The 13,591-nt window shown below is 32.6% G+C and overlaps 1 protein-coding gene across 2 annotated transcripts; it reads right to left on the reverse strand.

Annotated features, from left to right (window-relative positions):
• Nucleotides 1-3,745: 3,745 nt before the first annotated feature.
• On the reverse strand, nt 3,746-13,591 carry LOC128165768 (DNA polymerase subunit gamma-2, mitochondrial-like). Of its 2 annotated transcripts, none has more exons than XM_052830594.1 (11): nt 13,466-13,591; nt 12,018-12,183; nt 9,495-9,557; nt 9,326-9,360; nt 9,095-9,215; nt 8,453-8,558; nt 7,859-8,044; nt 7,180-7,335; nt 4,747-4,922; nt 4,453-4,549; nt 3,746-4,186 (listed from the first exon to the last, which is right to left on the reverse strand). In XM_052830594.1, exons 2-11 carry the CDS (start codon nt 12,167-12,169, stop codon nt 4,127-4,129), a joined length of 1,152 nt encoding a protein of 383 aa, XP_052686554.1. In that variant the 5' UTR covers nt 12,170-12,183; nt 13,466-13,591; the 3' UTR covers nt 3,746-4,126. The 2 variants fall into 2 exon arrangements, with proteins under 2 accessions (XP_052686554.1, XP_052686553.1); XM_052830593.1 differs by having other exon boundaries at nt 13,451-13,588.

Here is a 13,591-nt window from a genome sequence, read left to right on the forward strand (position 1 = left end):
TTTTGGCCAGTTTTGGACAGAAACAAGCCCCTTCAAAAAATGTTCACATTCTTATCCTCATATGTACAAGATGGTCACACATACCCCTTAAACATAAGGAAATAGTTCCTGAAGTGGTCACATGGCTTTTAGATCTCAACTTGAAATTTTGTTGTCAACTTTCAGAATGTAAACAAAAAGACGAGTTTTGTTTACGCACCAAAGAACTGTGAGCTCTGTATCTCGCTTATAACAAGACGATTGACACTCAAATTTTGGTTGACTATGAGAAATGCTTTATTTACGCATTGTAAACATCAAAAACGGAAAAACAAATTTTGACAAATTTCTGGACCATGTCCCTATAATCTTTCACTTTAATTTGACTTTTTTCTTCATGTATCATTAAACTTTTTTATTTTATTTTGGAAAACAAATTTACAGATAATTACGTACATCCACATCAATGGATACGCATTATTCAAATTACTTCTTGTAATTGCATTAATCCTCTTTGGAAAATTCAGGTATGTACACGATTCATTATTTTAAGCGGAAATCAAAGAATGGAAAAATCATATTTGTCAGATATAATTTTTGTTCCTTTCCTAATGGGCCAGATGACTTGTGCCACCACGTGGTATTAGCCATCGTTTTTTTTCTAATACCACTTATTGAATTTTATTTAACCGTTAAGTCAAAGTAAATTATCCATTAGATATGTCGAATTTTTTGAAAATAATATACATTTTAACCCATAAACTGTTATTTTGTTAAGAAATAATCCAAATATGTTGAGTTTAAAATTTAAATGATTCCCTATACTTTTTTTAAGAGCTTCAGGTCTTCTTAAGGTCTCATGGAGATAAGATACTATTAAAATTACCACAGGCATCGAACCTTCTTAAAACGAATATAAAATTTTCAGAATGGCATGCTTAATAACATTCCTATTCATACATGTTGTAAAAGCAGTACCAAAATGTCAGATTACAATCTTAAACTTTAGTATTTTGAAAAATATTAGGGATATATATGAATACTGTAAAAATAAGAATGAACAAAGCAAACAAAAATTACCAACAAAATAGCGCGTTGTCTAAGGCACTTAAAGAACTTGAAAATGTATTGCTATTTAGTTTTGCTAATCTTAGAATTAAGTTCATTATACTCATAGATTTGTTTGCTATGGAGTTGAATGCATGCAATTTCCCTATCTGACTATCGTCAGTGTTTTCTTATTACAGAGATGGTTAGAAATTTTTTTTACATCTTTGACTTTTATTTGAATACCTTGGCAAACAGAAACATGTAAATAAAATGTTTGTTATTCATTCATTTACAATGTATACGCAAAAGATATTGGTAGATAAAAATAGTTTTAAAAGGAAGTACTGATATTCAATTATGTTAGATACTATGTTGTATTCTATGATAATAATTTTGGTTTCTAGTTATTTGCCGAAAAAAACGGACAGTTTATGGATTATTATTTTCCTGTTATCCTCTGTCAGTTGGTACGTCCACGTTACTTACTAATCCATTCACATTAAAATCAATTTGACAACTATCCATGGTGAAGCAGTGGCAACCAGAATGCAAGCCCCGAAATATTGGAACTAGACCCTCTCCTGTAATGATACTACTGTAAAAAGGCCATTACGTGTGGCAACATCCAACAAAGGACAATGATTTTGCAAACTTGAATTTATACACTACCCGAGGATGCCTCTACACAAGTTTAAGCTTTTCTGACCAAATAGTTTTTAAAAAGAAGATTCTTAAAGATTTTCTGTATACATTCCTATGTAAAAATTCATCCCCCATTGTGGCCTCACTGTACCCTGGGACTATGATTTAAACAAACTTGAATCTATACGACCTGGGGATGCTTCCACTCAAATTTGGGCTTTCCTGGCCTAATAGTTTTCAGACGAAGATTTTTAAAGATTTTCTCTATATATAAAAATTTATCCCCCATTGTGGCCCCACCCTACCCCCAGGGACTATGATTTGAACAAACTTGAATCTACACTATCTAAGGATGCTTAAACGCCAATTTAAGCTTTCCTAGGGTAATAGTTTAAAAAACAAATTTAAAGATTCTCTCTATATATTCCTGTATAAAAATTCATACCCCAATTGTGGCCCCACCCTTCCCCCGCTGACCATGATTTGAGCAAACTTGAATCTACATTATCTGAGGATGCTTCCGGTCAAATTTGAGCTTTTCTGGCCTAATAGTTTTTGAGAAAATGATTTTTAAAGATTTTCTCTATATATTCCTATATAAAAATCCATTCCCCCATTGTGGCCCCGCCATACCCCTGGGGACCATGATTTGAACAAACTTGAACTTTTACTACCTGAGGATGCTTCCACTCATATTTGAGCTTTCCTGGCCTAATAGTTTTTGAGAAGAAGATTTTTAAAGAAATTCTCTATATATTCCTATGTAAAAATTCATTCCCCCATTGTAGCCCCGCCACACCCCAAGGGACTATGATTTGAAGAAACTTGAATTCACACTACCTCAGGATGCTTTCACTTTAATTTTAGCTTTTCTGGCCAAATAGTTTTTGAGAAGAAGATTTTTAAAGATATTCTCTATATATTCCTATGTAAAACTTTATCCCCCTATTATGGCCCCACCCTACCCCCAGGGACTATGATTTGAACAAACTTGAATCTACACTTATTGAGGATGCCTCCACACAAGTTTAGGCTTTTCTGGCCAAAAAGTTTTTGAGAAGAAGATTTTTGAAAAATACTAACAAATTTTCAATAATTCTCAATTATCTCCCCTTTAAAGAGGGCGTTGCCCTTCATTTGAACAAACTTGAATCCCCTTCACCCAGTGATGCTTTGTGCCAAATTTGGTTGAAATCTGCCCAGTGGTTCTAGAGGAATAATAAAATGTGATAAGTTTTCAACGGCAACGCCGACGACAGACAACGGACAAATTTTGATCAGAAAAGCTCACTTGAGCTTTCAGCTCAGGTGAGCTAAAAACGATGTGCATCTGAATTTGGAAACCAATACCTGTCGTGTTTATATAGAATGAAAGTACAATATTGACTTCCAGCGTGAAATTTATAGTGAAAACAATCCATACAAGTCAAAAATTAATATCCTAACTTGAATTGAAATTCGTTCGTCTTCATTGCTCCGAGTGGGGGATATGCAACGCCTTGTACGCCCCTGTTCTTCCTTTCAAATAGCACAGCCACATAGTTTATTCTTGGACTTTTGTGCAAGAAAAATCTCGGCCGACTCCATACACGATATCATTTTTCAAAATATCTTCAACAATCCGCTCGTCATTTTTTGTTTCTCTTTAACGAGAGGAGGAGCGGATCATAACAAGAATATCTTTGGGTATATTTAAATATAGTTAAAATAAACTCTTAACTTTACAAAGGTTCAACCCAAAGACATGTGACATGTGGGTCAGTATTCTAACTACTGAGTCACTGGCAATTATTAAACCTTATAAGCGACAATTTTATTAAATTTGCGAAATTTTACAGAAGTAAGAACTTGCTGAAACAAAACCGTGCTGAATGACAAAAATGCCAATTTTTCTTGTTTCACAAATTACTGAATTCCTGAGTACACTAGATAGAGCCATTTGAAGGAGACTATGGACTCCCACGTCCGACCTCAGACCTCCAAGAGGTAGTAGTTGTTGTAGTAACCTTCATATGTAAGGTTAATTTGTTGTTCATTTTGTGTAATTCTATTGGTAATAATAATATTTCACATACTTATTACAAATAATGATTTTATGATTCAGAGATAGATGTAAATATAAACAGTAAAATGATTTTTTTTGTGATCTACGGGGGGCCATGAAGGTATATATCAAGCATTGCAGAAGAATTTACACAGCCTGCTAACGCAAGCTATGTATCATTCTGCAAGGCTAGATAACTATACCCACATGAATCACCAAAGAAAGCATGTTACTGTTTTAATATATGCAACATGTACCGATATATAATTATTCAGTGTAATAACTATAGACATGCATTTGGTTGGATGTATACTTATATGTACAGTGCAAGTGTATAAATCATATTTCATCAGCAATTCCTTTGACTGTCATTTTCAGTTTTTTGGAAAAGAAATGAATATTCCATTGCTCCTAGATGAACTGGATTTGTCTCTGTATAAAGTCCTTTATTTCTGTAATGTGAATTTTCTCCTACAAAATAATTGCAATACAACAATGTAAGGAATATATATAACCTCAAAATGTCTCTCTGAAACCTGAATTAAAATAAGTATTAAGCAAAGTCGAATGAAAATTAGAAATATATCATCAATGTCCAATATGTTTAACTTACATTTTTACATATATCCAAATCAACTGATTGACTACAAGAGTATTTAAATTCATTTAAACAACCACAAAAACCCCGCGACCATCGAGCCCTGTCAATCAATTAATTGTATGATATTCTCCCTCACCTTCAGGGTGCTGTCTCGGTGTCTCACCCCAATAGAGGCCATGTCAATCGTGTCTTCATCTATTACAACACTGAAGGGGATTCCCAGCTCATCATTCCTGTTAAGAAAGCATACAGACATAATGATCAAAAGTCTATCATTACTAGTACTAGGAGAAGGGCAGAAAAATAGGATCTGCTGAATTTCCCAATTATAAAGATTTTAAATGAAATTTGTTAAAACTTTCAACACCACTTTATCCTAATACACAGTACATTTTCAAAACCTTGATAATATACGAGTACAGTGACTAGCCTGATAAACTGATTCTCCAGGGAGTCACTGTTGGAGCTGACATCTAAAGACAAGATGTTGGACTGGTGAATCTCCTTACTGACGTGTTTGATGACCCGCTGGAGGGTGGGGTTCATACCCTCTGTCACAGCTATGGACACATTGTAAGGGGCAAAGGCAGGATGCAGTTGTAGAACCTGGAGAGACAGTGTGTATCAACAAGGTTACAAGGGGTGTTACTAAAACGCGGAACGGAAAACGGAACGGAAAGCGGAACGGAATGGAAAATATCACGTTTATCGCTTAAAAAGGGTATAGACTGGCCAGAAATGATTTACTTTGTATCTTTTATTTATATCTAATGAATGATTATCAACATGTTGCTATCTTATTAATATTCATATTAATGTCTATCAATTATAGCATTGTATTCATTCGGCTTTAGTTGAGTACGAAACGGAAAAATCAAATGTATACGAATTGTGAAACATTAACATGATTAAACGAGCAAATTAGCTATAACTTTTTACTTATTTTTCTTATATGGTATTGCTGGCATATCAGCGTAACGTACGCAGTTAGTGAAAGCGTTTTATGCGTGTTTTGAGTATTTTTATATTTCAAATATGATGTACATGTACATGTGTATATACTTACATCAAAATTGAATTTTCGGTGTTCTAGACGACCTTTTATCATACAGACGATACAGTATCATTGAGATGGAAGAAAAAAAAACGTAGGACTGATGACATTAAAAATTAAAATACAGTAAACATTAAAATACCCGGTAATTTGTGAAACTAGTAATTTGTGAAACTAGTATTTTAGCAATGCAATTTTGTTTACGTTTGCATTACTAAGCAGTTGTTTATTCCAGCAGCTATATACATATGATCCGAATAGAGAGCTCTCGACATTGCCTGGTTTGATTTTCCGATTATATATTTGGACTATAGTCTGTTGATCCCAAAATATTCATGCAGCACATGTGGACGATTTATAATGGAAAATGTTGACATCTTTTCTACATTCTACATGAGTCACTCAGAAGACCTTGCACAATTTTTCAACACTATCATCCGGGTCTGTTGAAATGCAAAACCCCGTAGACTTCTTTATTTCTAGCCGTCTATTTATACCAGCTGATAAGCTAGGGAGGACGTTCTAAAGAAAGAATAATGAGAATGTTTAATGCTTCTAAAAGAGAATCGCTTGAACCCTGAGGTATATATAAATATACAGCTAAAAGTGAATCGAGGATATTTTGGAACAGAATATAGTGGTCAATGCATGTACTGTTAATTTTGATGAAATAAATATTCTTGAATGAATAATCTAATATTGCTAATCTTTCAAAAAAAATTAAAAAGGTACATAAAGTTTTAGCATGATCTATGAGGTAAAAACATTAGATAAGATTTTCCGTTTTCCCTTCCGTTCCTCTTTCCGTTCCGTTTTCCGTTCCGCGTTTTAGCAACACCCACAAGTAAGGTACTGCAGGCTCAATTATGTACTTCAGAGTCCATATTCAAACAGAAACTTGGGTAAAATTGTTTTAACTGTTTTATGTAACCAAAAAAATTTTGGTGGTAATTTTAGGGGAAGTAAGTTTCAGTTAATAACCTGTTTCTGTCCCTATCAACTTGCTAATTGAAACTATTCTAGTGTATACAGTAACCTAGGTTATAGCGAAGTTCTAAGGACCAATGGATTTACTTCGTTATATCCGTAATTTGTTATATCAGCATAACGAATTCGTAGTTTTAACTATAGCAAATTCACTATATACGTCATGTTTTCTTTCACCAGACTATAATTTTTACTAATTGAAGCTTACAATAAATATGCATAATTTTGATACCTTTTATTAAATGATCGGATTGTGAGTCAAAAAATTTATATGAAAATAAATTCATTCAAAATATTATGTTAAATAGTAGTGAAAACTTTTTTAAACTGTAAAGTAATTTGTTATATTAAAAAGTGTTAAATTTCGTTATTATTCACTTCTACTGGACTCAAAATCAGTTCGCTATATCCGTAAATTTGTTATATCCGAATTCGTTATAACCATAAAATTTTGCAAAGGTTTGTTAAGTATTTTACTGGGGACTCAAAAACACCTCGCTATATCTGAGAATTTGCTATATCTGTGTTTGTACTTAACAAGTTTTACTGTAGTTTTGTTATTATTTATTAAAGGGTATCTAGAAAAAATATATGTCAATAACTCATGAAGGGTCTCTTGGTAATGAGAAAGCCATTTAAGCAGTTGGTCAAGCAGGTTTTTTTATGTTGTCTCATGAAATAATACATGCTTCATCTGGAGAAGCCATACTTTTAAGTTAACTCTACTTGATGCTCATAAACTTTGTCAAAAATAAATAACTGTAAATAATCTGTGAGGATGTCTTGAGGGATAAACATAAGTTGAAGGGATTTTTATCGTACTGTTCTTGCTATTTTGCCTTTATCCTCAGAATCACTGTTCAATGAGAATGTCCTTTTCTCCGTGTAGGCATCTATTAGGTATGCCAGCATGCCTCCCTCCAAGAACATATTACACTCGATCACTGACGGAAGAGAATGAGAATTTTCAACCGAGTTCTGTAAAGAAAAATGCGGGTGGTAGAAAATAAATTGAGGTGTATATTTTTTGAAAATAACTAAGGACTTCACAAACTGTATCATGGTTGTCAAAAGTTGCATGGACAATGTGAGATAATATTGTCTGAACACTGGAAAAAAATTCTCGTTTTATTTTCTGTCATTTCTTTTCATTGTCAGTGAGCATATCAATTGGCATATTAAAAGAGCGTGATTTTTAAACAGAACTTTTTTTTAAGGGCGACTCAATATGGGGCAACATCTTACATGTTTACATACATTTACATGTATAAAACTACATGTCTATTGTATATATATAAATAGATGTATGTGTACATGTACCCATAAAAAAAATAATTAAATTACTATCACAAATTTACAATGAGTTGTATAAAATTAAAAACAATTGTGTTCTAAAACAATTTACTGCCAAGGTATATTTTTCATGCAATATTTACAGAAAATACTTATAACACAAATCTGATGAGTGACATCTTATCAATAAACATATCAGATATTGTACCTTGGAGTTTTGATTGGACGACATTAACTCCAAGACAGCAGGGCTTGAAGATTCCAGAAATTGGCTCCCATGATTCCTGATCACCTCCACCGAATCCTGTCCCCATGGAAACTCGTACAGTATATTGATGACATTTTCCTCTTCCTTTGATTCACTCTCTAAAAAACTGGAGGGGTTTTCTGCAAACTACAGAAGAAAAAATGAAATACTTCAAGTTCCAGAGAAGGTTTTTCGATCAAGCTTTATTTTATGTGCGTTAAGAATGACATAGAACTTGGAAACTGATTACCAGTACTTTTTTTCCCTTGCTTTTGTTAACATGTCCCCCTTGTAGTACAGGGTAGTATCGGGACTAAATTAAATGTGCATATTGCCGAACAAATTAAAACTCTATTTATATGGTTTGAAGGTTTTTATCTATTCAATATTTAATTTATACATTTATAGACATGATTTTAAATAAAATCTCAATTCTTTTTTAGGGAATCTTTTTTTTTTTTGCTACATGCACTATCTGAAGAATCTTTGTAACTTCTTCTGAGATCTTTTGCTATTTAGTGAGACTATTTGAAAGCTTTTGTTTCATAAACCCACCTTGCGCCACCACATTAAACGTGATGTCACCAGCTGATCAAACTTCTGAACTGATAGTTGCGATCTGCAGAAATTGAATGACACAAGATTGGTCATTTCTCTGGAGCTGAATGTAAAGATACGAACAACATAATTATAAATATCAAACAGAATAGTACCCAGTAATAATTTAAAGATACGAAAAACATATAAATATCAAACAGAATATTACCCAATAATAATCAAATTTCTCTGGAGCTGAATGTATAGATACGAACAACATATAAATATCAAACAGAATAGTACCCAGTAATAATTTAAAGATACGAAAAACATATAAATATCAAACAGAATATTACCCAATAATAATCAAATTTCTCTGGAGCTGAATGTATAGATACGAACAACATATAAATATCAAACAGAATAGTACCCAGTAATAATGTAAAGATACGAACAACATATAAATATCAAACAGAATAGTACCCAATAATAATCAAATTTCTCTGGAGCTGAATGTAAAGATACGAACAACATATAAATATCAAACAGAATAGTACCCAATAATAATCAGAGTATTATCAATTTTTTCAATTTGAAAAAAAATATCCTATTTTAGTCAGACAATTGCAATTATTAATTTGCTAAATCAATCAAACTCACTCAAACAGGAAATGATGTGGTTTGTTAGCAGTCTGTTTGAAACATTCACCAGTATGTACCAAAGAAAATGGAAGAGTTGTGTTGAACATCTTGTGAATGTCTCCAAAGTGATCCAAGCATTCTGTCAAATAACAGCATTCAATATTCTGAATACATGGCACCATGTGAATAAATATTTGCAACATTGGAAAAAAAGCCATTAATACATATGTACATAGTGTCCAACCTTACCCTCTTTAAAGTCTTTTCTCAAAGCATCATCTGACCTAATAATGCAAATGAAACTGTTCTAACAAAGTTATTTAAAACACAACAAATGATACACTGATGTAAAATGATGTTATTCTATTACAGTTTATGTGAGCGTGAACGGAATTGCAGTAAGGGAGACAAATCTTACTTGAGGATTTCTCCCTCCACTGGGAACACCTTCCAGTCTTGTTTCACCACCACCCAGTCCCACCTGGAATTACATGTGTACAATGTTTACATGTTATGAGTGCATTTGAAACCTTCAGGATTTTTTATATTGCCATATCCATATATTCATTGAGGTTCATTATTTGATGTAATTCATTATCTTAATTTCTTTCGATCATACTGAAGAAATCCTGAAAAAAAAATTTTGATGTTTCATTCTTATATATCTTCATCTCTGTAAAAACCCAATCAACACACCTAAGTGTTAATAATAAAGAGTACAGTAAAACTCGTTTAGTACGAACACGGATATAGTGAATTCTCGGATATAGCGAAGTCTTTTTTATTTCCTCTGTAAAATTCTTATCAAATCTTTGCAAAATTTTATGTTTATAATGAATTCGGAAATAACAAATTTATGGATATAGCGAACTGGTTTTGAGTCTTGTAGAGATGAATAATAACGAAATTTAACACTTTTATTACGAATCTCTTTAAAAATTAAAAAAAAATTGCACTGCCATTTAACATAAAAGTTTGATTAAATTTATTTTCAAATAAATTTTTCAATTCACAATCCAATAACATGTATTAAAGGTATCAATGTAATGTATTTTTATTTTATGCCTCAATCAGGAAAAACAAGATATCTGTGAGCCAATGCTCACTAGTGATACCCCCGCTCTGATGTGAATATGCAAAATAAGCAAAGTCGACATTTAACAGAAAGCTGGCATCCGATTGGTACAGAAATATATCCCACAATATGGCATGCCTAAACAAATAGTGTGTTAAAATTTCAAGCATCTGCGATAAATAGCTGCTGAGAAATCTTTGAGGAAAATTTGTTTGAAAATTTTGGCTAAAATAAACAAAGTACTCATTTAACAGGAAGATGACGTCCGATTGGTAAAAAAATATATCCCACAATATGGCATGCCTTAACAAACACTGTGTAAAAATTTCAAGCATATCCGATAAATAGCTGCTGAGAAATCTTTGACGAAAATTTGTTTGAATATTTTGGCTAAAAATAAACAAAGTCATTATTTAACAGGAAGTTGACATCTGATTGATACAAAAATATATCCCACAATATGGCATGCCTAAACAAACACTGTGTAAAAATTTCAAGCATCTCCAAAAATAGCTGCTGAGAAATCTTTGATGAAAATTTGTTTGAAAATTTTGGCTAAAAATAAACAAAGTCATCATTTAACAGGAAGTTGACGTCCGATTGGTACAAAAATACATCCCATGATATAGCATGCCTATACAAATACTGTGTAAAAATTTCAAGCATCTGCGATAAACAGTTGCTGAGAATTCTTTGACAGAAATTTGTTTGAAAAGTTTTGCTAAAAATAAACAAAGTCGTCATTTAACAGGAAGTTGACGTCTGATTGGTACAAAAATATATCCCACGATATAGCATGCCTATACAAATACTGTGTAAAAATTTCAAGCATCTGCGGTAAACAGTTGCTGAGAATTCTTTGACGGAAATTTGTTTGAAAAGTTTTGCTAAAAATAAACAAAGTCGTCATTTAACAGGAAGTTGACGTCTGATTAATACAAAAATACATCCCACGATATAGCATGCCTATACAAATACTGTGTAAAAATTTCAAGCATCTGCGGTAAACAGTTGCTGAGAATTCTTTGACGGAAATTTGTTTGAAAAGTTTTGCTAAAAATAAACAAAGTCGTCATTTAACAGGAAGTTGACGTCTGATTGGTACAAAAATATATCCCACGATATAGCATGCCTATACAAATACTGTGTAAAAATTTCAAGCATCTGCGATAAACAGTTGCTGAGAAATCTTTGACGAAAATTTGTTTGAAAATTTTGGATGAAAAATAAGCAAAGTCGTCATTTAACAGAAAGTTGACGTCTGATTGGTACAAAAATATATCCCACGATATGGCATGCCTTAACAAACACTGTGTTAAAATTTCAAGCATCTGCGATAAATAGTTGCTGAGATAAATGCGACAGAAATTTTTGTTACGGACGGACAGACAGACGGACGGACAGACAGACGGATGGACAGACAGACACACAAGGGTAAAACAGTATACCCCCTCTCCTTCGGAGCGGGGGTATAAAAAAAAGTAGTATGGTGAAAGAAAAAATGTATATAGTGAATTCGCAATAGTTATTATTACCGATTCGTTATAAGGATATAACGAATTACGGATATAACGAAGTAAATCCATTGGTTCCTAGAACTTCACTATAACCGAGGTTTACTGTAATAGGTTTTTAAAGTTTGTAACAGGTTTTTTCAAGATTATTATTCATTACTGATATTAAAAATATAAGTCTTCTCTTCAGATGTAAAACTTCAGTGTGAAAAATTTGTTCACGTCTCATTTGGTTGATTTATTTTAACTAAAATTTAATTGTAGAAACTTTAATTTTAAGTTGATTTTTAATTATCAAATTTCTAGATATATATAGATAATCCTGAAAGTAATATAGAGTAAATCAACTTGCCATGTCCGTCGTATGTTGTTCTTCAGTAGGGTTCCCGCTGGACCAAACTTGTATATACATCCCCTCCGGTCCGCTGACTTTTCAGTGACAAAGCCCCTCAGCCGTAGCAAGCTCTTTAGCTTCGTCCACTGGTCCCCGGTAATCTTAGCCATTGGTTGGAATCATTCTGTTTTAATTAAACCTCATATATTTCATTAAGTTATCAAACAGTTTATATATGATGATGTCAAGCATACACACTCTTTGAAATGCTATTATAGTGTAATGATTAAAAATACATATAAATACAGTAAATCTACAAGTTTTGTAGGGTTCTTGCCACTCCCCTGCAAAATTCTTCATGATTTCATGAGAGGTTCATAATAAACATATCAAATAAAACAAATTTACAGATAAAGTGAATTGGTGCCGAGTCCTGTAGAGGTGAAGAATAATAATAAAACAATGTATATTGTTTTCACCTAAAAAAAAAGTTATCAATATTCTTTTTAAAAAGTTTTATAGTTTCTTTTTCCACATAAATCTTTTAATCCAATAATTGTGGGTTCCAGATAAGCCTAGGGTTTTGTATTATGATGTTTTATGGTGAGTATGTTTGGGCAAGCATAGGTAGGAGGAACGTACATGAACATATCTTGCATCATTGTCAGCTAAATCTCATAGACATGCCCCATCTTGTCTGACTGTATCATTTCTCTTTTGTTCCTATTTGATAATATCAGAGTTTTAATTTAAAAAAACTTCACCTGTTTCATAAATTTTGCTTTAAAAATTTGTTCGCTTTTGTGTATATGCTGTTTTCAGCTTAAATTGCATGGGCCCTCCCACTTGTTAGGTGCATGTTTACAGTAGATTCCTTATTTTACGTCAGAACTTAATTCCGCAATTTCACTGTTATGCATCAAATCGCGAGAATATAAAATTGCGAATGCCAAATTTTTTTTAAAATTCCAAATAGTTTTATTACATCTGTCCGAAAAAATAGAAATCCCCAAGAAGTGCTTCTTGCAATTTTACGCAGAAGTTAATTCCTCACATTTAAATTAGGAATCTACAGTGATTACCAATTCCTATTTAAAAGCTTGACTCCCATTCATATGTTTCAACATCTGCAACTTCTATATTAAAATTTTCTTTCCATGCATTTATTACAAAATGATAGAGCTGTACAAAATTATTTTATATTTTAATTCCTTAACCCCCACTGTTGGATCTATATAACAGTAATTAAACTTGCATATATTATATATTATCTCTTCATCCAGCTGGGTAAGCGTATATTACGAACGCGTAAGGGTAAACAGGACTTCGTTACAATTGGGTTTTACTGTATGCATCTGACATCCTAATGATCAATGAATTCACCCTTTGCATTAAAGTTAATTTGATAATTTAAACATATTCCTCTCTCATACAGTGATTTACTTCCTCACATTTGATCTACTAACGCTTGGAGTTGAACGTTCTTCGGTATGACGTTCCCCGCTCTGTAGAATAAATCTGTTTACGATCCTTCGTTATCCTTCCAGCAATCCGCACGTGCTTCCGGTGAAAAGGGAGAGAACTTCTTTGTT

This window comes from Crassostrea angulata, chromosome 10 (assembly GCF_025612915.1).
Source record: "Crassostrea angulata isolate pt1a10 chromosome 10, ASM2561291v2, whole genome shotgun sequence".
In the NCBI taxonomy this organism is placed as follows: Eukaryota; Metazoa; Mollusca; class Bivalvia; order Ostreida; family Ostreidae; genus Magallana; species Magallana angulata.